At 33.2% G+C, this 25,056-nt stretch overlaps 3 protein-coding genes across 4 annotated transcripts; 2 read left to right on the top strand and 1 right to left on the bottom strand.

Annotated features, from left to right (window-relative positions):
- Window positions 1–35: 35 nt before the first annotated feature.
- LOC148622255 (sugar transporter SWEET1-like) lies at window positions 36–23,606 on the bottom strand. Of its 2 annotated transcripts, none has more exons than XM_088571972.1 (6): window positions 23,358–23,606; window positions 7,254–7,331; window positions 4,881–5,004; window positions 2,626–2,787; window positions 1,084–1,203; window positions 36–507 (listed from the first exon to the last, which is right to left on the bottom strand). In XM_088571972.1, the coding sequence occupies exons 2-6, from the start codon at window positions 7,313–7,315 to the stop codon at window positions 421–423; spliced, it is 555 nt and encodes a 184-aa protein (XP_088428098.1). In that variant the 5' UTR covers window positions 7,316–7,331; window positions 23,358–23,606; the 3' UTR covers window positions 36–420. The 2 variants fall into 2 exon arrangements, with proteins under 2 accessions (XP_088428098.1, XP_088428097.1); XM_088571971.1 differs by lacking the exon at window positions 23,358–23,606 and adding an exon at window positions 7,848–7,985.
- Window positions 8,305–16,693, top strand: LOC148622257 (transmembrane 6 superfamily member 1-like). Its single transcript, XM_088571966.1, has 8 exons — window positions 8,305–8,576; window positions 10,337–10,538; window positions 10,853–10,935; window positions 11,860–11,951; window positions 12,224–12,340; window positions 13,630–13,722; window positions 14,085–14,207; window positions 14,642–16,693. The coding sequence occupies exons 1-8, from the start codon at window positions 8,378–8,380 to the stop codon at window positions 14,906–14,908; spliced, it is 1,176 nt and encodes a 391-aa protein (XP_088428092.1). The 5' UTR covers window positions 8,305–8,377; the 3' UTR covers window positions 14,909–16,693.
- On the top strand, window positions 21,451–23,186 carry LOC148622256 (uncharacterized). The gene is made up of 4 exons (XM_088571973.1): window positions 21,451–21,663; window positions 21,819–21,866; window positions 22,124–22,174; window positions 22,673–23,186. The coding sequence occupies exons 1-4, from the start codon at window positions 21,613–21,615 to the stop codon at window positions 23,150–23,152; spliced, it is 630 nt and encodes a 209-aa protein (XP_088428099.1). The 5' UTR covers window positions 21,451–21,612; the 3' UTR covers window positions 23,153–23,186.
- Window positions 23,607–25,056: the final 1,450 nt, after the last annotated feature.

Here is a 25,056-nt window from a genome sequence, read left to right as displayed (position 1 = left end):
ATAGCTATTTCATAGGGCAAATCAATAATATTCACTAGGTCATACATCATTTTAATACAAGTAGTAATTAGTTTTTATGCCTAGATTTAACTGCAGTTAAGTACATGTATTATCTGATAAAATCTGTATCATGTTACAATGAACCTGCCTGGTATTATATGGCAATGATATGGTTGCGACACAAAAACTATTAATAATTAAAATATAATTAACATTTTGAATCTTAAATACTGTTTAATGTATGCAGTTTAACAATACATGTATAAATTTAATTGAGAATAATATATAACAGCACCATAATTCTTGAATAATTGTAACTCTTCAATAGGTACATACATTATCAATAATAAAAAATATGTATGTACTGTATATACATACATTAAGGACTTTTGAAATAAGAACATTCGGCCTGTTATAACTTCACTTCTGTTTTTGTTTTCCTTCACCATACACAGCCTTGGCTACAGCTTTTCCTAGATTTGTCATTACACCAACAAAATTTGGCCCCTGGAAATTATTTTTAAAAATTGTTGCATGATTTATTATTATATAACTATCAAGTAGATCAATCATTCAGGTTTCATAGGATTAATTATTCGACATGTATGTACTATGGTAATTTTTTTTATATTTGACGTGCAATTTGTCTACTTTGGATGATTTTCCACCATTGCCACATTATTTACGTCATGAAACTTGCTTCAATTAAATGATATCAAGCAGTTTCATAGTGAGTGATCAAGCATAGCACCCCCCTTCCACCACCAGCCTAAAACAGTGAAAAATATTTTTTTTTGCATGAAATCTTGATTTGTCACAAATTCAACCTCCAAAAATCTTATTGCCATACTTACCAGTGCATTTTATTCTATTTACGTTCCTACTAACCTGAAATCACAGAGTTTCTTTGTGGTTTTTAAGGGGACTGCCCTTTGACTCTGCCTTGGCAGTGTGTCAGAGGACTTGATTATAGTTGAAATGAGTATGAGATTTTTACTTATATGACTAAAAAGTTGACTTTTCACAAATAATGATTTATCTCTAGTATAATAATGAGTAGTGGATTTTATCATTTATACTTACATAGATAAAGAAGTCATTGAGTAAAATACCATAAAACATCCATGCTAAACTACAGCTAAGATTGCTTACTAACATGATGACGGACATTCCGGCTGCATTCCTTTCCTTCATACAATCAATCTAAAAATAAGCTATAAACAATCACTGTCCTCTGTGTTAAGACATATTAACTGCTGTATTTATATGACTTTGTATATAAACATTACTTTTCCATCATTCTTAGCATTAAATAAAACTCTTTACATAAAGAGTAATCAAGGGACCAAGATTCTAGTGGAAATCAAATGACTGTAATCCAGGGACAAAGACCAGACATGGAAAACTGACACACACACAACAAAGAACATAAAGTAACTAAACTAATACATACAAAGTAACAAAAGCAAATGAGCAACATTTCTTTGATGGGTTATTCTTGACCATGAATCACTTTACCATTGGTAGTGTCTGAATTTTATGTGGACTGGTACTTAAATATTTAAGGGGTACACATTTTAAATCTTACATGTACATTTTATAAAAGCTTTTTCTAAGTGTTTTAATTCTTTTCTTTTTCCTAAGCAGAAAAACTAAACTTTCTATGTTCCAAATCTTACCTTTACTTCAAATTGCACATTAATGGCTGCATTTACATCATCTTTTTTTTTAATGAGCATAGACAGACATATTTTGGAGTGAAGAAAGTTCAGTCCAAGTAGCATATTCCAGAGGATGGAGGGGACGTTCACACCCCCTAAAATTGGGAAATCATTTTTTTAGCTTGAAACCTCGATTTTTCACAAATTCTTCCCTTCTAAGTTACATCATGAAATTTTGTTCAATCAAATGATGATAGGCACAGATTCATAGGGGTGGAACCAGCATGTGCCCCTAAAATTGGGGAAAAAATAATGCATTTTCTTTTTGCATTAAACCTTGATTTTCACAAATTATACCTCCAAAAATGTCCTGCCCCTCCCCTTCACTTAGCATTTTATTCTATTTACACCCCACAGCCACTGAATCCTGCTGTATCATATTAAATGTTAGCTCTGTTCTTCTAATCAGATTATTAATTTTGTAATGAGTGTAAGGCATATTTTTGCACTGAGCATTTGTTTTGCAATTTAATCACAAACAGCAGCAGATTATTAAAATGAAGAGTAAATTAAGAGCTGTAATTTTATTTTCATATAAATTCAACTTACAATCCATAAAATGTAAACAAGTTGTTGCCCTTTAAAGTTGTATTTAAGGACTTTTGTGCTGTATTAAATATTGAATTGCAATCCATATTGTCAGTCAGCATCCATACTTGTCCCAGCTGATCAGGATTCAGCATTTGCAGTCATGCCAGACTGCACCTCCCAGAGGTGAAAACTATCTTATTAAATTAGAATCTAATATGCTTCAAGCTCTTAGAATATTAAGATTGGATGGAAAAGAAAAGAAAAGTTGAACAAACGAATAATAGGAAATACCTAAAAAAATCAAAAACAAAATTGTAATTTCATTTTTATCATTCTATACTGTATAATTACACTATTTATCATGAATACTTACTACTTCTAAAGCAGGTGATGCTAGGAGAAATAAACTAAGAATGAACACCCATAATCCATATATTTCTGTGACTGTATCCGAATTATCTACTATACGGGAACAATAGAAATGATTGCCCAGGAGAAAGGTAATACCACCAATGAGTTGTAGAAGAGGACTGCTCTGAAAAGGTAGGAGATACAAGACTTACTTGTTTGCTTGTTTTATTTTGTTGTGATTATATAATAATAAAAACTTGAGAAAAAGGTCATTGAAAAAGTAACAAACTCCATCATAAGGTATGATGGTCATTCTAACTTTAATATAGTATCAGAAGGATATAACTTCCACTAACTTGGTTATCTATGCATGTGTGTAAGGATAATTATCTTTTAAACTGTCAATAAATATTTTATATCGCCGCTTGCAAAGTGGGAAATATAGTGATAGGGGTGTCCGTACTTCTGTCTGTAATTTCATTTTCCGTTACCCAGATGGTTATCCTATGCATCGTACACTTCTGAATAGAATGTAATAAAACTTTCATACAATCTTTATTAAATGCTGAATATATGCAAAAATAATTGTAATTTCTGCAACATTTGGATAAACAGCCGGAAAAAGTGTATGTCAGACTGGTTGCAAATCTATCCTCTAATGTATATTTACATCAATCGGAAGAGGGTTTATTAGCTATTTCAAAGCTTTACAATTCTGTCACACTCGGTGTCAAGCCTCTCTCTTTATGCAAACTAGTACAGTACACCGGAAAGAGATTCGTGGATTTGGAGTGAGTAGTGCACATGCCCTGTGATTGTTTTCAAATCGTGTATAACAGTGGCGGATCCAGGGGAGGATGCAAGGGGTTGGCACCCCTCCTTTTTATTGAAAAATTTGTCCATTTCATGTGTAAAATTGACAAAGAGTGACAAATAACGTCCTAGCATCCTCCCTTTTCTGATGAACCCCGGCTGGCATCCCTCCTTTACAAAGTGTCTGGATCCACCCCTGCATAGCTGAGACTATTAGCTAGCGGGGTCACTCCGTCACACTGTCAAGGGAGAGAAATGAACATAAACTGATCAATTATAGAAGTAATTTACTACAGCCAGCTTGATCGTGAATGGAGGACGTGAAGGATCGTCAAGCCCTAATTATGAACTTTCCAGTTCATTTTTGTTAGTTTTTTTCAAGTTTAAAGTACAACAAACTGCAGCTTGTAAAATCAAAGCAAAAGGTGTACGTCAAAATGATCACCATTTCCAAATGCTATGAAGTAATGTTTCATTGATTTTGATAAACAGTGTCTGAAAATGCAAAAGGCAATACTTCGCCCCTATGCAATTTATCATGGAAGTAAACCCATTTTGGAGATTTCTACAGTTTTCCTCAATTTTGGAGGCAATTAAAGATTGACAATATATTTCTGATTGAGAATAACATTCGAGATGTTGTATCTAATATCATATTTTTTTTCGATTGACCGGATAAGATTTTTTTTAAATAGTTTGCAACTACAAAAGACACATTTCTGTTTAATTTAGTTCAAACATATTTTATTGTCAGTACAACAACGGCAGTTGGATCAAGCAAAAGTAATAATACTTAAAACTGAAAATTGAAAATAAGTTAAGTTCGCCTACAAATATAGTTCGGCGAATGTCAAATCGTTAGTATAGATTGTAAAGTTAAACGAATGCAAACGCGTCAGCAGTCCTTTTCACAAAAGTCGTATTGTAAAATGAGTCGTAACTTCTGACGATCCTAAACTTTGACATGAGCCGGGAAAACCGTATGATATACTTAAAGAAAACTTCACTAATTAAAAAAATCTGAAACCACCAGTCTACTTTCTAAATTATAAATGAGAATTAGATAAAACGTCAGATCGTACAATAGTAGATGAGTTCCTTACCGGTATTTTTTTTAATTCTAAATAAAATTCTAAAGACACGCCAAGATTCCAACACATAATTATAGCTATATTGCTAAGACACGCCAAGATTCCAACACATAATTACAGCTATATTGCTAAGACACGCCAAGATTTCAACACATAATTACAGCTATATTGCTAAAACACACCAAGATTCAAACACATAATTGCAGCTATATTGCTAAGACACACCAAGATTCAAACACATAATTGCAGCTATACTGCTAAGACACACCAAGATTCCAACACATAATTACAACTATATTGCTAAGACACGCCAAGATTCCAACACATAATTACAGCTATATTGCTAAGAGTGGTACAACATATTACCATTTACCTTAGACTTTACAACAACTATATAGGAGATAACAAACACAGCACCAAGTATAACAGCTAGTAGATTTATGTAGAATATGGTATTATTGGAGACCAGCACTCCATAGACTGTTCCAGCAGCACCACTGTAACATAAAGCAAGGACTTATAACTATACTGATGATGGCGATGACTAATTTAAAAGAATTTTCTAAAAGATGACTAGTTCAAAGACAGACTGTTTGATGTTTTGTCAACTGTCACCTGATATGAGCGTCTAGAGCTAGTCATTTTAGTTTCAATCGCTCGTCCAAGACTTATAAAGATCAGGCATATGTCACAATCAAATGGATAAAAGTTGACTGTTCAAAGTATCAAAAAAAGTTATAAAAATACAAGTACATATGAATTTGTCTAATATGCTCCCCTGTGAAGTAGATGATGCAAAATATTTTCTGCTTTCCACTGCAACATCCCCAACTATTCATGAAGAATAGACCGAAAATAGTCATATGTTTATTGCCTTACAACCTTTTTTTATCTTGAATCGAAGCAAAACGTCAATATGGATTCTTCACCACGGCTTTTGACAATCAACAAAATAGTATACCTAGTGCATCGATCGTTCCTTGGTATTTTTTGTACGTTCACTTAACTTCACTGATCATCCTTCTTAAGATCTTAATAAATGTATCATTGACTTCTGATGGTCATTTTGCTTAGATACAAGAAGACATTCATCTTTTTTTAATAATTCAAACATGTCAATCGGCATACCTTTATGTATTTCTTGTATCATTCTAATGCCTGTGTTATATATATTAATGAGTGATGTTGTATATGGAAAGTTGGTAGGATTATATTGATATTATATGAACATGTTTTGAAAAAAAAAACTGCATTTCCTTGCAGGCTCCTTGTGGAAATAATAGCATAGTTATACCAGGTTGTATACTGTACGTGGCCTCGTGGCAAAGGTCCATGTGCATTTCTAGTTGAGATGGTCCTTATCGTCACATACAATATGTTATAATACAGTGGCGGATCCAGTGGGGATTTTGGAGGTTGGCGCCCCTCTTTTTTATTTGAAAAGTTGTCATTTTCATGTGTAAAATTGACAAAAATGGTAAAAAATGTCCTAGCACCCCCTTTTTAGGAACACCGGCTAGCACCCCTCCTTTTCCAAGTGTCTGGATCCGCCTCTGCAATAGAAGCTGACTCAACAATAATTATTCTTGTCAATAAACGTCCTGTTTCTCTTGAATAAATTGGATTGTTTACTAACGTTTAATAATTCGTGTTTTTAAGTCGCTAATAGTGTTAGCGACTTCTTGCACTCGTAATTTCTGTATTTAATATTCGCATATGATTTGCATTAATGTGTGGTAATACGCTACATAATCCAGCAGATCTTCGCCGTGTTCACCACCACAGTGTCATATTTCTAGCTTCATACGAGAAAAAATGTACCTCTTAAATATCATACACGTGTGTTCTACGTGTGTTTCTTGTTTGTTTGAGAACGGGAAGTTTACATGAAATGATCTGTTAGCTTTGAACATTATCCGGTTTCCGATTCAGGCACTGAGGCTAGTTACAAGACTATATAGGTCATATACATTAGCACGCCCCGATATATATGAATATTCATTGCCAGCTGCTAAATCTGGTTCATAACTTGGTTCCCTATCAATCTCCTATCGCTAGAACGTACCTGTTTTAAAACTTATACAACACGATTTTAGAGCATATCGCATTTGTACCATTTCGGATGTTTAAAGTATGTCAAAATCAGTGACAGTGAATATTTGACGATTAGCGACTTTGAAGACTTCAGTCTTTGATTTTGTATTGTGTTGAAATCGAAGATGTAGGTAACATTTCATTATTTTCCTTTTTGTCATTTAATTAATTACTGTTTATATATTATTCAAAGAATATCAACCAATTTTCGACCCTTTTATATGATATTTTGAAAATATTGTCATAGGTTGAATAACTAGTATAACGAGAAGAGGTATGGTGAATATGTCAAAGAGACAACAACTCCACCTGGATGAAAATATCAGCCCAAGGCCACCCATTGGTCTTCAATGAACGACGAGGAAACCCTCACACCACAGGGAAGGCTGAAGCTGGTCCCAAAACATCATTATACACAGATACTGCGAAAGAGTTGTCCCTATACACTCAAGTAACATAAAAAATAAACTAAATGTAAAAACAAAACAAGACATACAGAGGTAAGAAATTCCTGACTTGGGACAGGCGCAAAAAAAATCTGGCTACTAAACACACCTAAAATCAGTTCAAAAAGTCTGAGTCCCTTGTTACAATGAAAATAAAGAAACTGAATATAAATTACGCAAATGTACAAACTCGGGAGTATACTTACTTCATAAAACCAAAGAAAAAGAAAATGTATGGAACATTCTTAGTAATACCAGTTCTTATCATATGAAGGCATGGTGGTCTGAAAAAAAAGATTAAAATTACTTAAGGTTTAACATGCATGGTATCTATAAATACTTTATTTCATTTTCGTGTACTTGCCATTTTGAGTTACTCCTATTACTAAGTAAGATACCTGGGTTCAACACACCCACAAGTTAGCGTTCAGTGCTTCTGTGTCCATATACATACTTCATGAACCGACAGTATAACAAAATAACTCTGTTAAAGGCGTATTAGAAAATATATACTCCGACACGTGAATATCAACTGTTAGTTTTTGACATATTTAAGTTGTTTTTGACAAAACTAGTTGAAATGTTGAAATGAAACTTTTATCCCATCCGTGACACCTTGAATATTAACGACTGAGAAGGAAAAAAATAAACAATGAAAAGGAATTGCAAACAGATCAAGTGTGAGATAATAACAAACTGCATCTCTTAACCTATAACTTCAACATAGACATCGATGGTGAATAATTTTGACACGTTTGCTAGTATGTATTTAAATCACTGTAGATGCAAAGTTTACTTACATTCCACTCGCCAAAGCAACCACAGTTAGAATCTGTGTAAACTTTTCTACTATCACAAACGTGTCCATGATTACATACAAAACGTGTTACCTCACTGAACACAACAGAAGTAAGCTTATTTGTACCTATATGTAAATGTATTGGTATCTACCGTAATTGTTTCAAAATATAGTTTAAAACTTTTTCTGCATGGTATAGTAAAAGTTCTTTTTATTTGATTGTTATACACTTTGCGTCGTAGAAGCTCTATAAAACTACATTTCTGTTGATTATCAACACTCATTTTTCATTTTTTTTTAAATTTGAATAAATTAATTAAATAATACTAGGTGACGAATATTTTTAGAACATTTACGTGTTTAAATAATCCGGAATTTAATCGCCCAACCGTAATTGTTTAGATCTTTTCAGCGCTTGAAAAACGAATAGAACTCTAATATTTGACAAGCGCTTAAATGATTGATCGGGTTCAAATTTCAAAAACTAGCACGCTTCAGTGATCTGTCACTTGTTAAAACGCGTTTCCAGCTATGGCCCTTACAAGATTTCAGATATCTTGCCTTTCAGCATGTTTAGCTCTTCCGATTTTATTACTAATGAAGGTTATTGGCGGAATTGACACTGCCATTGGAACGTTTGCAACTGGGGTTGTGTCGCTTCTTGTTGTTTTTCTGATACCCAAGTTGTACTTTAGAGGAATACCACCCAAACACGACCCTTTTTATAATGGTAATACTGAAGTACTATATGCATTCCAAAGAAAAAAATACCGTCTGGTCAGAGACTGTCTGCAGGCATGGATCCAAGGACGGACGTGCCGGCCGTACATACGCCCCCTAAACATTTTTTTTGCAGGATATCTTCTTTTTTCGCAAATCCCATTCCCAATTTTTTTTGGGTGGCTCCACTCGCCATTACCCCCTAATCCAAAATCCTGGATTTGCCTCTGGTCTGGTTAATGGAACTTTTTAAGTTCCCCAGGGAAAAAAAGCTGTTGCATTTGCAGCATTAGATGACTTTCACATTTGCCATTTACATTGAATCTGGTTTATAGTTTTATACTAGACAAAGAAAAGATATATGTTAGGTTTGAAGGTGACAAGAACATTAATAGTTATGTGGAAATATATCTTTGAACATAAAAATATCTGAAATGTTCTACGACATGTGTATCATTTACAAATTCTTTATAGTATTTGAATCAAGTTTCTGTTCTCTTGGCTCCCATTGAAATGTCTCCAGATCTTATGCTTGTTGACCCTTGCCTGGGTTCCTAGCACCTGCACTAATGCAATGAGGTATGATGTTCTGGGACAGGACACCAGGCTATGTTGACCCGAGTTCATGTCCATATACATGTAATTGAAGAACTTTTTCGGAACAGAAGTGAATGTGAAAGTCATCTATGCTAGAGGTTGTCTGGCAGGCTCTTTTCTTTCTTTGTGCCATTCATTGGGGTATGAAGGAACAGAATTCCAACTTCTTACGTTGGAGTAAATATTGTAAATGTATAGCTGACAGTGACTGAGCTTGTTTCTATCAATATTGTTTGAAAGGTAATAACAAAATTACTGAATTGGAGTATACATGCATGCTGTATTTTGGAACAACATTGATAAAAACAAGTGTCTGCGATGTATGTACATGTACATTGTATATGCACATTCCCAGCTTATTGTCTTTTTTGTTGGGGCAGAAAAATATCACTAGACTTGCATGTAATCTGCATTTCAACATCAAAATTAATTTTGTTTGTTTGTTGGGGTTTAATGTCCGAGCAGCAATATTTCAGCTATATTCAGACAATGAACATGAAATGAAAAAAAAAAGGATGGGTCACAAGGATAATAGGGTCGACAAATTTTGATTGCCACTGGAAAAAGGGGGGTGGGTAAGGTCGGGCAATTTAGCCTCCTGTGAGCGCAAAGGTTCCTACTCCTATCGAATACCCCAGCAGGGTTCTTTAACGTGCGAGGAACGTGGCATCTTTCCCAACACGGTGCACCACTATGGTTTGCGGTCAGGTTTTCCTTATTATAGCCTGACAACCCCAGCATGTAACACGCCAGGGGTACCCCATTCCACCACCTGGGGCACACATCCCAGTTGCTCTGTGGGCAGAGCGCCTAGCCCCCGGCTAGGTTTCTGAGCACTATTTAGTCGCCTTTTACGACAAGCTTAGCGCTGCTGCAGGCCTATTCTTTTAACACCCGGACCTGCACGGGGCAACATCAAAATTAATGTTGAATCTCTGATATCAGGGAATATACATGTGTATTAGAAAGACTTGGATGTATAAAGTACAGAACCAAGTTAAAAATGACAGATTGAAAAGTAACAAAATATTTTTTAAATCAGTGAAAATTAGAGGAACATTCATACATGTATATGAACATGTATTTAACTCTCTTTCTTTAAAATTATAAAGGTACTACCTGATTTTTTTGTATTGGTATGTGTACAAATGTATGGTTTTATCCACTTTTCAGTATGGAGTATATTCCTGTTTGCCTCGTTAGTTGACATTGTCATTGCTTTGGAAAATGATGGATATGTCGACAAGTACTTGCATTTTTACCTACTCCAAGGGGAACCATATCTTAAAACTGCTTTTGGAACAATGATCAACTACTGGGATGGGACAGTACATCTAGCACTTGTTCTTTTTATATTGTCAAGAACAGCATACAAGTGAGTACTGGGAAAAAGGTTTCTAGAATAAAATGAATTGAACTTACATTTTTTAATTGTATTACATGTACATGTATTTTGTACAAATTCATGTGGAAAAAAACCTCCAAAAATTGTCACATGTCCTTGGCAGACATGTATGATTAGTTCTTCCAACTGGTATTGAAGAACATTGTAACTGAAAATTAATTCCATATAGTGTATACTCGAATTTTCTAAATCAAGCGGAGAGATGGATACAGAGTAAAAGACTGTCTACTGATTTTGGTCAGCAATTGTTCATTCTGTGTTAATACTGTAGTTTTGTATTTCAGTGAAGACTACAGACTAGCTTGTATGTATTGGTGTGGCTCTATTCTTAACAGTGTTGCTGTTCTTGTGCCGGGGGGAGCTATTGGTTAGTATTTGTTTATAAACAAATGTAAATTTTTCCAACTTAATTAGATTGCAACATTTCGAAGTAATAAAATGAATCTGCAAAGCTCATACATGTAAATATAATATTTACATGTATGAGCTAAGCAGATATTATCACTTGCTTAAATGTAGACTATTAATGAGGTAAAAACATATACCGGTATACTACAATCACCATAATATATCAACCTTACACTATAATTATTGATTGTGTGGCACTGAAAAAAATCTGAAATGGACTTTACTCCTTCATGAGAAAAGGGCAGTGAAAGCTGAAATTTTAATAGAAAATGCTGATTAAAAGTATAATATGGGGTTGTACATGTATGTGGCATTCTAAACATTCTATCCAAAACCTGACATATCCATGTGAAATGATCTGATCAGTTGATCATAGGAAACAATAATGTGTTGACTTAAGTTTAAATTCATGACAGTAGATTGTAGTGCAGTTAAATTCTCATGAAACTCATAGAAATTTGTATGTGATATGTGTCCAGTCGATAATTATAGATTTTCCTGCAGTAGTGGTTTAAACTATTTCTCCAAGTGAGGTGATAAAATTTTGATTTTCAGCATGTGAGCTTTAGTGAGGCGGAGCATGTAAAAAGTTCGAAATTGTACCAAAGAGAGTGGGGAAATAGGTTAAATCAAGACTAGGCTTAAGGGGAATCAAATTCTTTTATGAAATCTTTCGAAAACTCAGAAAATATAAAATATGCAGAATTGCTCACAAAAATTGAATCACCACCCAGTGGTCACATGCATTTTAATTACTAGCTTGGAATGGGATGATATATACCCAGCTGATAAAGTTTTGAACATCAGGGCCCAATTTAATTTAAATGTTTTAATTAAATGAAAGAAAGCAGCATGAGTTGTATAATGTCTTCATTTTTTACAGGAAAGTTTGGTCCTAAGTGGTCTATTCTACTGAATATCCCTTATATTTTTATACCACTATACATCTTCTTCAGTGTTCTCAGTTCAAGATCTGTAAGTATCAGCTATATGTAACGGTACTATGAGTACATGTATATTATTGGCTGCTTATGCTATCAGTAAAATGAAATCCTTTTAAAAGTAGTTTACGTTCTGTAAGTCATTAAGTTGAAAATACTACTGAAGTGTAGCCCCATCTAAGAATCATGCAAGAGTAGATAAATAGTGAACATGTATCTTTTGCACAAAATGGATTTTTGTTATAATTAATATAACACTTATATTGTGTAAATATGGTATTTAAATTGTACATCATTACATTTCAGGCTAGTAGAAGGAATGTGTTGACATCAATAGGGTTACGAGCACCACAGAGTCCTGTTGATTTCTTGTTCATTTTGTTTTTTATCGCATCCATAGTAGTCAATGGATTCAGAGCAGCTGTAAGTTTACTACCAAGACATGTGATTGGTACAGTGAAACCTGTGTTAACTGAACCCTGAATAATCCAAAAACCTGTCGGACTTTTTCTAAAGTCCCTATCTATCCATTTAAATGTATTTTTAACCTTTGAAAAGTGGACAACTGTCCAAATCAAACCAATTTTGAAGTCCAAAAGGGGTTTGGTTTAGATAGGTTTTACTGTATATACAAGTACATGTTTTAAAAAAGGTACAGAGGGTTCAGGGCATATGGAATACATGTACATGGATAGAAAAAATACTTACACAGAAATTTATTTAACAAAATGATGAGGATTGGAGTGCAGTGTGAAGGGAGCAAATTATATTTGCTTTGAAACAATATATGAAAGCATGCTTTTTCAAATAAGGTCTGAAGAGCTGTTGAAGCTACAATATCTTAAATTGTAAATTCTTAATAGATTTTGAAATGCTATTTGAGAAAAACTGTGATGAATAACTAAGGCAAACCAGATCTAACAACATCAGAACACAAGCATTTGTTCAAATATATCTTGAATCATACATGTATTTCCTTGTCTGAATTGCTCCTCTTTGTTAAAAACTTTTTAACATTAAGATTTAGATTGTCTTCAAACAGCATAGTTATGTATTAAAATATGAAACTTCCTTTGTATATTTAATTCCTTTTTTTTATATATTACACAACCAAATGTGCCACACACATGAGAATCACATAGTTTGTAGCATATTATTATCATATGAATTGAGTGTGATATGATAATCATATGTTTTAGTTTACATGTAATTATCATAGGATTATTATGTTTTTTTTCACAAACCTTGGATTATTATATATTTCCAAGCCAAAATAAATATGGAATCATATGATAGTCATATGAATTGAGCACCATATGATTATCATATGTGGCACATTTGCCTGTGTAAGGGTAATATAGAGATGATGTGTACTAGGTACATTTATTGACCTTATCTAAAGGAGTTTTTTTTTTTTATAAATTGTTTACATTGTACTCCTCATAGCAAGTATAAAAATATGTATTCTACATTTTATACTATTTGAATAATGCAAAAAAAATTATAACAATTATTGCAGATTTAAGCTTGTCAAGAAAAACATTATCCTCACTCATTCAGAGTTTAATAAATTGCCCCACTAACTTATTATATAAAACCTACTGTGTATAACATTAAATTTGAAATGATCTTGGTTATGGCATGTTTGTACAGAAAAGTTTCATATGGTTTATTTCAGTAGCACTGAAATGGTACATATTATTCTTTTAAAGGTGGCACTGGATTGCAAAGCTGGTATGACAAAGAATTATCTGAAGAATTTTGAGCCTTTTATAGGGGATGACACTGCATTTCCAAAGATGCAGGTATATGATAAATGACAATTGAACCATGATTCCAAATTCCATTAGTTTGGCACAGGACATGTACAGGGACTTTACCTTACACATAGACCATTTTTCTGGACATTTTGTAATTTCTTGTGACTTTTAAAATAGTATTCACCAGTTTTAATCAATAAATTAACAAGCAATATGCTAAGTCTATTTGACCTTTCGTGTGACTGTTTTAAAAGTAAACAAGTGTTCAAAAGCACACATTTTTTTTTTATAATAGATATGTTAGTGTAATTCACTTTTGATCTGATGTCCAATTGAAGTGAGTATTTTCAGTTCACATACTTGGTTAAGATTCATTCATTTTGATAATAATCTTTTATCATTTACAGATGCTAGTTTACTTGTTTTACTTCATCCCATTCTATGTATATGCTGCATATAGAATCCTCTATCCAGTTAACAATGGTATGTTGACAGATCTAGCTGTATTTCATGCTGGTGCTGCTGCTCAGGTATTTATTATCATAAGCTTTTTTCCTCTTAATAGAAGATTTTATGATATGCTTGGTTTCTTCCTCAATATTTATAAATGTAGAGTTAAGTTTTGTACACTATAAATAGTCCTTAAATGAAGTAATGGAAAGCAAGAACTTCTTGTATGATTAGAACATACAGATGGAGATCATCATCAATTTTTCAAAATGGAAAACAAGTCAACATATACAGTCTAGTATAAAATGTAGAATACATATTCTTATACATGCTATGAGGAGTATAATGTAAACAATTGATGAAAAAAAACTCCTTTAGATAAGGTCAATAAATGTACCTAGTACACATCATCAATTCCTTATTGTCTGTTATCATGTAAGATTGACTTTCTGTCAGACACTTTAATGCTATATGAAAACGTTGTGAATAATACAAAGGTGCTAATTTTTTTCAGGCCCAGTTTGTGTACATAACAACAGCTGTTCACGTCCGAACCAGTCCAGATTTGAGGGTGCCCAGTGACCCTACTGCTCAGTATTGCTTCTGGGCCATCAATTTGTCTCTGTTTCTAATACCACATCTTTTTGCCTACAGATGTGTAGGTGGTCCTGCCTCAAGTAAACTCAGATCCAGTAGCCCTACCAAGAAACAAGAATCTGTTTCCGAAAGTGAAAATTCTCCCTATAACCTAAGAAGGCGTAAACTGCGATCAGCAGATTAAACTATAAATAACTATTAGAATTTTAACAAAAAAAAAACTACTTAATTTAAGAAATCTCTTACACCTTTTCACAGTGCTAATTTTTTATAACATTTAAGCCTGTGTTTTTTTTTTGTTAAAAATATTTTTGTGGCATGCTGGAGCTGGTCGACTTTGTAATGTAAAATGTAATTTATGTTAATTATCATGTAAGTGGTAATTTTTTCAATTTGGTGTAAAAAATGGTGTATTTGATTTTGGTGAATCTAGTTTTTGCAGTCTGCAGCTACTTAAAGTAAAAATAAATTGAAATTATATTTTAGGATTTATATTTTTGTGAACTTCTGTTAATCAAGAAGTACTGCAAAAATTAAATTGCCACAAAAATGTCCTTTAATAGATGAAGTTTTTTTTTCATAAAAAAACTTGTTTTTTGTTTGTTTTTTTTTTTTTTACAAATTATACCCATAATTTTTTTTATCCTGTTCTTTTTGGCAATTGATTTTCTTACCAAATCACGAAATTCTAGATCTCACCCAAACTTAAATAATAGGGAGTTGTTATGTGCTGATAACATGTTTGCTCTGGGTTGTTTCACCCTTGTCAGCTGTTCTCCTGAAGTACATTTTTGTAACTTTCATTAAAAAGAAGAAGAATATCCTAAAAATGTAGGATATATTAGTAAATTTTCACAAATCTAATTCATTTTAATGAGGTCATTGAAAATAAATATAAATCCCCTGGTTTAGTTCATCATTCAAAAGTAAACAATAAATTATGATATTGATTCTAAGAAACACCATCTTCATTGTGTTCTCTGACTTTTCATCCATTGAGGGCAAAGTTGAAATAGAGTACATTGAGGTAAAACTACCCTGGATGACAAGGCTTGTGTGGTGAATGAGATTCAATACAAATGATAAATAGAATAAAATTAAAATCATACAGTAGAAATTTTGAATTATTTAATTAACTGTGCCAAAGATTTATTTTCTATTCAGGGCTACATTATACATCTGTTTATAGTATATACTTTTTACATGACTCCTTGTGCTGGGATATATTGTGAATATTTAATGATATATTCTCCACACTGTGGGGTGGTTTAAAATTTCATTGTTACAATCACGTATGATTTATTTTTTCTTTGTTGTAAATTTTAATTTACATGTAGATAATAGTTAAAAGTATTAGAGTTGAGGCTTAAGTACTTATATACTTTTTGTGCCTTAGAAAATGACCAAGGTTCTTATAAATTTTAAGAATTGTTCACTCATGTACAGAATTGATATGTTTTTAAATACAATAGTGTTTAAAACTTGTGCAAAGAGAGAAGATGAGTTGAACTTAAAATTATTTCTATTCAAATATTGTTGACAATATTTTATTGGAAGTTTAAAGTCTTAAATATAACTTTTTAAAATTTTATTTACATGCATGTTAAGTATATTTACTCAGAAAGCATGATAGTTTAATGATGTGTTCAAATAATAAAAATCAAATTAATTTTATAATCGAAGTGATAATTTCCATGCCAGTCATTGCATTCAGTGAAGTACGAGTTTGATATATAATTATTGAAGCCATTCAGTATGGATTATCATGTTACCATGATGATGTTAAACTCAGGACATAACCATCTATATTGTCATTGTTATCATGTCTGGTTTCAAGTTTGCTTCACCTGTAGTTGTCCTATGATGTAATAACATTTTTTATGTTGATTTTTTGTAATTTTTTAACAACCCCTATTTTTAGTCTTTTGAAAAGATTTTATTACTTAAAAATAAAACTTTTAATTATATAGATAGCAGTGTTTTATTGAATATTCCCAGTGTAATGAATTTCAATGATTCACACTGAAATAAATTTGGTAATTTCGCTCTCAGACTTTCTCTCCCAAAATGTCACAACTTTGATATCAATCTGCCAATCACTGAATTAGAAATTGATGCTGAAAATATTGATAAATTATGAATACAATATATATAATAAATAGGATAATTAATTGGTCATTGTGAATAACCAAAATAGGATCACTTGTGCCAAGAACACTTGAAGATTTAACTTGTGCATGGAACAAGTTCTGCGCACTCATTAAATCTAGGCGTTCTTCGGCACTCGTGATAATATTTTGGTTATTCACTCTTTCCAATTAATTATCCGCTTATTATTCTTCAATATTTTTTATGTTGGTTCATGGTACAGTGCATTTGTACATCTATTTTCTGCAATCAAAACTCGATTATGCATTTGAACAAATTCAACCAATTAAAAACAGTATATTATTGTATTGAAATGGTCTTTGCTATTTTACACTATCTTATGTTGAACAAAAGGGGAAATGCCTTGCTATTCAAACTTTGTATATATATCATTAGTCAACCAATTGTAGAAAACTCACTAGTAAACCATTCAATTGAAATTATAACCCTCTGAAGTATATGGACTTTTTGTGTGTTTTATTAAAGGATATGTGGCCTACACCACCAAAAAAAGAATAATATATAAACAGTGTACGTGGTCTTCTAGTGGTTGAATTAGTTTGTTTCAATGTATGATTGTAGTTACTTTATTATCTTTATTGTGTATGTCTGTTTTCGGTGTCTGGTCTTTGTCCCTGGATTACATTCTTTTGATTACCGCTATAACCTTGGTTCCCTTGATTACTCTTGAAATACATGGGCAGTCCTACTCTTACCCCATGCTGCTGTGTTAACTTATCTTTCAGTCCGTTTGTGGCATGATAGCATTATAAGGTGTTTTTTCTAACTTGACAGAAAGTTTTAAGTCAATGCTAAATGTAGAGAACAAACTCTGTTGTGATTATATATTTCTGTCAAGGTTTGTGACCCTCAGACAACCACAGAGATTTAGAAATGCCGTTTTCAGACTATACTATGTACCGTTATGACAGAAAAAGGAGTTTGTTTCTATCATTTGATGTAAAAACGTAGTTACTTAAAAATAAGTAAATGGAAAATTTCAAAGTGTCTAATGAGGATAAAGGGGAAAATAAGATGGTAAACCCATGGAAGTGTTCCAGAAGATATGAATTGACAAGGACATACAATAAAAAAGACCAAATTAAGAAATCACAGAAAGAACGGCATGAACCACACCAAAATACCAGGGTGGTGGGGTGAGTAAAGGGATGGAGAGTGGGGGGGGGGGGGGTTCGAACTGGTGGTCAGGAAAGATAAGCAGTTCCTGCTTCTTTCAAGATGCCCACCACAATGTCTGATGAAGGTCATGTGCGGTAGGAAAGGAAGGAAATATGTGACAAATGTAGTTCATCAATCATTCTGGATGACCATGATGACTGTTGTAGCGCTTACGAAACAATGACAGTATAGCCTCGTTACCATACTTCCTATGCAAGCTGCTTAGCCCTTACAAAAAATTATAGGAACAACTATTCTGACAAAAAAGGATGAGCACTCCATACACTGGGGCAGCTGGAATAGAACTACACAGAAATGGTGTTGACATTGGGTAAATCAAGTCGTCATTTTAGAAGAGTTTTGTTAATTTTCATTCGTAGTCAATTTTCGAGACAAATGTCAAGATATGAGGCAGACTTCGATTGTGTTTTTAGTGCCTTTAATTTCAAACTCTTCGGAAAAATTGAGATGTAGATTATCACTGAACTGAAGATTGTTCAGTGAAAATATAGAGAAAACTGAAATTTTGTTGTAGTAACGTTTTGATGAAGTCGGCCTCGCAGGAATGTTAAAACGAATCTACTGGTTTTACCGATTGATATTCCGAATGTCTATGAAAAAAAAAACAGCGAAGTGAATATATGTCTTAAAAATTCAACATAGTTACATAGAACATAGTCACTGAACCAAAATCTTTAACATGCCTTTCAGTTGTTGACGGAGAATAGTATAGAGGGTAGAGAAATCAAAATGTTTGAGAGTTCTCGCATTATAAAAGTATACAGGTATAAAGATTCTCTCGAAGTTCTTTCTGGTTTTTTTTCAGTCCACATTTGATTAACACCGTTTCTAGCGAAGCAATTGTAACAATAACTTAGAAGACCAGGTTACACAGCTGCCAGGATCCGAATGAGCAGCTTAAAAGGAGCTTTTGGAGTGCACCTGACAGATACTGCAATGACACGCTTTTTGAATGGGCATTTTAATAAGTTTTAAGTATATAGAAGAAAATGCACTGTGGTTTTGAATAATTTCGTTCTCCTAATGTGTATTTAGTGTTATTAATTGCAGGTATTTTGCTTCTTTTTTTTTGAAGAAACAAATATTTTTGTTATAGGGTATGTAAGTCTCGTTCTATTTTCATTTTCTTTACCGGAATGTACACCGTAGAACGTATTGAAAACCGAAGACCGATCTGCATTTGATTGTTTACTTCCGGGTACTCGAAACGCTGTATAACAATGCATAATCTTCTATTTTATTTTTTATCTTAATACCTTTATCATGTAGAAATAGATATTTGATATTTTTTATCGGTATTTTTTAACAAAAAGATGTTTTGCCCTCAACAATGAACTCAATGTTCTCTAAATGACAAGTCTCCATGCTTTTGAATGGCAGACTAGGACCCAATCTCGTGAAATCACGGGGTCACATGACGAGACTTACATACCCTATTACAATCATATGTACAGATTAGATTTCTTGTAATAATTCTAGTTTTTGTGGAGTTGAATATGTTTATAACTGCATATATTGACAGCCCCGTGCAGGTCCGGGTGTCAAAAGAATAGGCCTGCAGCAGCGCCAAGCTTGTCGTAAAAGGCGACTAAATAGTGCTCAGAACCCTAGCCGGGGGCTAGGACGCTCTGCCCACAGAGCAACTGGGTTGTGTGCCCCAGGAGGTGGAATGGGGTACCCCTGGCGTGTTACATGCTGGGGTTGTCAGGCTATAATACGGAAAACCTGACCGCAAACCATAGTGGTGCACCGTGTTGGGAAAGATGCAACGTTCCTCGCACGTTAAAAAACCCTACTGTGGTATTCTTCCGGAGTAGGAACCATAGGGCTCCGCCACAGGAGGCTAAATTGTCCGACCCTACCCACCACTCCCAATTTCTAGTGGCAATCAAAATTTCTCGACCCCATTATCCTTGTGTCCCATCCCCTGTTTCTTTCATCATCATTTCATGTTCATTTTATCATCCACTTCATGTTCATTGCCTGAATATAGCTGAAATATTGCTGCTCGGGCGTTAAACACCAACAAACAAAACAAACAAGCATATATTGACTTATTAACTTATCTACAAGTTGGTCATTCTGGATATCAGGATGTTTTATCTGAAATTATGTACATACGATACAAAAGGAACTAACTTCATATTTAAGGCAAAACAGAACTGATTAATTTGCAGACTTAATCTCACATCGATTCACAACTGGTGAAAATATATTTATATAAACTAGAAAATAGTATAAACCACACTAAGTTATAGTTACATGATATATGATGTTTTAAATGTTAACACGAAAAGATATAAACCCAAACAAATTTGCTATTTATTATTCAATTTTAACGAATCGGTTGTTTCGGTCAAACATAACCACAAATTACAAATTTTCACGTAACAAAAAAAATCCTAGTTGTATTTTCCTTATTCAATTTTTATATTTAAGATGTAAGTACTTATTTCCGACGATGATGTTCTTTTAATGATGTGATACCGATTAGAAAAAACAGCCAATGATTACTGATCATTATCATTATCTCTGAAAGTTAAGGTTTTTATTTATTCTGAAATTATAAGCTACTAAAGAATTAGAGGTTCTTTAAAACGATCCCTTTTCATATCTCTCTAAACAAAACTTCTACTAATAAGGTAATAAAGAATCACCATTATAATACTTTATTGGGCTTTATCAAAAATAAACTTTTGACTTTGACCAACGCAATGACTTTTCATCCCGTATTGTCAACTTTGCTTTCATCTGTTGCAACATCCCTTCAGCACCTGTGTATTGAGTTTTCATATCATAACTCATACGTTATGCCAGAATTTGTCATAACTACACATGCTTTTTGTATGGCGTTATACTTCTTACAATTAAGCTTCTGGAACAGGGTTATGTTACTACGTAAGTTTTATACTTGTAATCATGAACGCATGGATCGTAAGGGTGTATCTATCTGCACCATGAAAACTGATTTGTTTAACGTGTCATAGTTTTCCTTCCTATTTCGTCTACCTGGACTTGTTACTAGAAAAGCAGAGAACACTTAATCTACCAGTGCACCTGGTCCACGCTCCCAATTTTTAGTGGAGTCCAGGATGCTCATTTACTTACTTTGTATTATTTTGGTTATTTTATGTTTTTTTGTTGTGTGTGTCTGTTTCCTACGTCTTGTCTTTGCCCATGGGTTAAGTTCTTTTGATTTCAGCTTAAATCTTGGTTCCCTTGATTACTCTTTTGTCATCTTGTTACCACAAGAAGTATAAAAAGTTCCCCTTATACAATTTCAATGCAATGAAGAAAAAAATGAAATGATTTATTCACTGAGTAAACGATTAATCTTTTCACAAAACACTTGTCAATACTTGAAATGAGTTGCTATATTAAGTTACTTTAACGCTTAATTGTTTAACTAAAGAGTGAAACATTTCCCGTTGCAATTAATACGCGGAAAAATGAGGTAAAAACACCAATGAACACGTTAGGGGTAGGTGTTATTTGAGTACTGATATACGGAAGAGATGTGGGATAAAAATTCAGTTTGAAATGACGACAACAAGGAATTCGACAGCAGGTGAATTAAAGATTATGATGCCGGTAATTAGAACTTTACTTTTTTTTCTTTATTTTCTGTTCAACGCATTTCGACGATAGAAAAATAAACCTTTCAAATTCATTGAACTTAAAAGTATCAAATTGTTATTTCATTTGCTTAAACATTTCAAAGTTTTTATTTTTCTTTAATAAAACAGAACGACGGCAATGAAAGTGGGATCTCCAGCGAACAAGGAAATCCTGAAGTAAGTTCTTATTCCTCTGAGATATATAGTATGTGCAAAAGAATGGCACTATTCAATTATTTGGAGATTGTATAAAATTTTTGAATATAAAATCGAATATAAAGTATTGAGTACTCTTTTAATTCAAAACTGTTCCTGCATTTTTAATTACTGGTAATATGAAACTGTCCGCAATGTTTGTAGAAAGTCAAAGCAGGAAAGATCTATTCATCACTGATTTATCATTTTGATAACTATTTTATTCTTTATACTTATAGACGTTAAGTCTTGTCGGCGAGGATGTAGAAGAATCGGCACTAACAAAAAATGTGAGTAGCATACAGATTAAAATGGACAACAATAGAGCGAACATACTACATATATCTTGATTATTTGATCAGTTTTCAATTTGTTTTGCATTTCTCTCTCTCTCTCTCTCTCTCTCTCTCTGCCCCTTTCCAAATGATCTTTGTACTGTATAATTTATTATGATTTATATATTTTGTCTTTACTGATGTTCCTTTAATTTGTCCTTTCATTTCTTCAGACAAATTTAGGGTACAACGGTTCAGGCGAAACACGCTTTCATTGAGATATTTTACTGTAGCTTTTCCATGATAAACCTGTAAGCATTGCGTCAGTGACTTTGTATCAGAATATAAAAGTTTACATTAGTTTTGTTGTTTGCAAAGATATGGTTACGTGGACAGAAAACCTATTTTCACGAAGTAATAACATAACTGAAATAATATTAAAAGATTATGAAATGAAGGAATTATTTAGAAGACAGCAGTTACTTTTAATTAAAACAAATATATATGTTACAGAATGATGATCAGTTTGATGGGATATTGCAGAGAGGGGAAGATGTCAGAGATGGACCGACAGCGAACAACAATCGAAATGGATTTCAAATTCGTCGAAATATATCTATGGGAATGTACGATGTCGCTTTGTTAATGGCAAACGTTTCCCAATTAAAAACTCTCTTAGATTCGGATTCAACTAAACACGTCACGACAGTACTGGTTTTATTAACAGCAAGTATCTCACTCCACATTTTAAGCGCCATTCTTTTGTACATTCTGTTTGTCTTAGAGAAAGTGGATGAAAATATAAAGATTCCAAAGCCGAATGAAAAAAAGTGTAACGAAGAAATCCAAACGACCATGTGTTCTTTTTGTTCTAGAAATCAATCTGTCTGCTATTGTTGGCATATGATCAAAATAGATTGTGTTGCTACATTTTTTGTCTTTGTTGTGACTGTTCTGAATGTTTTTATAACTGCATTTATGACAAGTAAATAAGATATACAGGTATACACCAATATTATCACCTAATTGTGTACTGCCTTTTTTTTATATTTTTAGCCAGCAAATGTCCTAAGTAACCCACAAAAATGTACTTTGAATTTACATTGTGTTATAAAGTTACTTTCTGTAAAAGTTCACGACATGCAAATATCAGATGTTTTTACAGAAATTAATCTTCTGTACTGTTTTGACTACTTACTGTACCCACTTTGACAGGTGTCCATTTTATGATGTCCATTTGTGTTAAAATATACCGGCAATAATAAACTGAACTGTAATGGAAATGTTTAGTGCTATAAAACCTGGTTTAAACCACCTTTCACTTTGGAAATGCTTATACCAAGTCAGGATCATTGTGATGATTGCAAACTTCCCGGTTTTTACCATGATATTGCCATTTGTTATACGGTCTTTCTTTTTGACTATTCCTTTTGACTATTGCCTAGATTATCAGTTCTGCAATTTTGCTATTACCTTACATTGTTAACAATTGTTATGAGAGCTGTTATAAACACTTAAAATAATTTCCTGTGAAAATAAGAATGAATATGAATTTGAGTATTTACTTCCGTCAATATCCCAAAAAGCTGTTTATACCACGTAATCCCTTTCCCGTTTGCAAGGTCATCTCACTAATATATTTGCGTATTTCAATATTTATTTAACTTGAATGGTAGTTAATTACCGGTGTGAATCCAAAAGTGTTTTCTACAAAAGATGCAAAAACGATGGGAACAAACTTATTTGATCCACAAATACCCTTTTTCTATCTGTGTGTCGCTTTGTCTTGACGAAAGAGTAATCAAGGGAACCATGTTTCAAGCAGAAATCAAACGAATCTAACACAGGGACAACATAGAAAACAGACACACACAACAAAGAACAAAAATTACCAAAATAATACATACAAAGTAAGAATAGTAAATGAGCATCCTGGACCCCACTAAAACTGGGCCATGGACCAGGTGCACAGTTAGGGTAAGCGTCCTCTTCTTATCAAGAAACACCTGCAGGGTTGCGCAAGTTCAGGGTAGACGAAATAAGAAAGGAAAACTATGACACGTTGAACAAATCAGTTTCCATGGTACAGATAGATATACCCTGACGATCCACGAGTTTATGATAACAAGCATAAAACTTATGTAGGGATGACTTCAATCTTGTAGCAACAGAACCCTGTTCCAGAAGCCTATTTGTTAGAATTCTAGCGCGATACAAAGTCTGCATAGTTACAGCAAGCTCTGACATAACGTATGAGTTATGATATGAATTCTACATACGCAGGTGCTGAAGGGATGTTGCAACAAATGAAAGCAGAGTTGACAATATTGAATGAAAAATTATCACGTTTGTCGTATAGTTTGATCAATAGTTTTCCTTTACTATCTCTAAGTAAATGTCAAGATATGAGGCTGACTTCCAAGTGTCTGTAGTATCCATCATCTCAAATTTCATGGGGTAGATGCGATGTATCAAATTCCCGAATCTATTTTTTCAACTCTTTTTACTTCTATTCCCATACTCAGTTAAAATCCTGACTCAAAAACATTATACATCGTTGCTACTCTAAACAAAAGACACCTAGTAACAAATACATAAATCTTGATAGAGTTTCCTCATAATTTGTAAAAAATGATTCTGAATCATCTTCCAAACATACCGAAGATGTTTTCAAAATTCTGGAATTTTTTATCGACAACATATCTGTCCAGTGAGGTGGACGCGTTTTTCAACAAATGGGCTCAGCATTCCAATGAGAACAAATTGTGCTACTCTGATTGCTGACATATTCCTTCACTCGCATAAGGCTGACTTTATGACTGATCTAATCAAAAAAGAAGGAGCATCGTTTAGCTTGATCTTAATCTCAATTTTCGCTGTACTAGTAGTGTTATCGT

This window comes from Perna viridis, chromosome 3 (assembly GCF_037379345.1).
Source record: "Perna viridis isolate PV_CMFRI_1.1 ecotype Kerala chromosome 3, ASM3737934v1, whole genome shotgun sequence".
NCBI lineage: Eukaryota > Metazoa > Mollusca > Bivalvia > Mytilida > Mytilidae > Perna > Perna viridis.
The sequence above is the reverse complement of the archived record's forward strand: the minus strand, read 5'-3'. Positions and strand labels throughout refer to the sequence as shown.

Coding starts and splice junctions, on each gene's coding strand:
- LOC148622255 (XM_088571971.1), bottom strand. CDS start 7,915: ATGGACACGTTTGTGATAGTAGAAAAGTTTACACAGATTCTAACTGTG. Junction 5,005..7,253: donor TTTTTCTTTGGTTTTATGAA/GTAAGTATACTC, acceptor TTTATGTTACAG/TGGTGCTGCTGGAACAGTCT. Junction 508..1,083: donor TCAATGACTTCTTTATCTAT/GTAAGTATAAAT, acceptor AATAATTTCCAG/GGGCCAAATTTTGTTGGTGT.
- LOC148622256 (XM_088571973.1), top strand. CDS start 21,613: ATGACGACAACAAGGAATTCGACAGCAGGTGAATTAAAGATTATGATG. Junction 21,867..22,123: donor GCGAACAAGGAAATCCTGAA/GTAAGTTCTTAT, acceptor TTATACTTATAG/ACGTTAAGTCTTGTCGGCGA. Junction 22,175..22,672: donor AATCGGCACTAACAAAAAAT/GTGAGTAGCATA, acceptor TATATGTTACAG/AATGATGATCAGTTTGATGG.
- LOC148622257 (XM_088571966.1), top strand. CDS start 8,378: ATGGCCCTTACAAGATTTCAGATATCTTGCCTTTCAGCATGTTTAGCT. Junction 8,577..10,336: donor ACACGACCCTTTTTATAATG/GTAATACTGAAG, acceptor TCCACTTTTCAG/TATGGAGTATATTCCTGTTT. Junction 13,723..14,084: donor CTGCATTTCCAAAGATGCAG/GTATATGATAAA, acceptor TATCATTTACAG/ATGCTAGTTTACTTGTTTTA.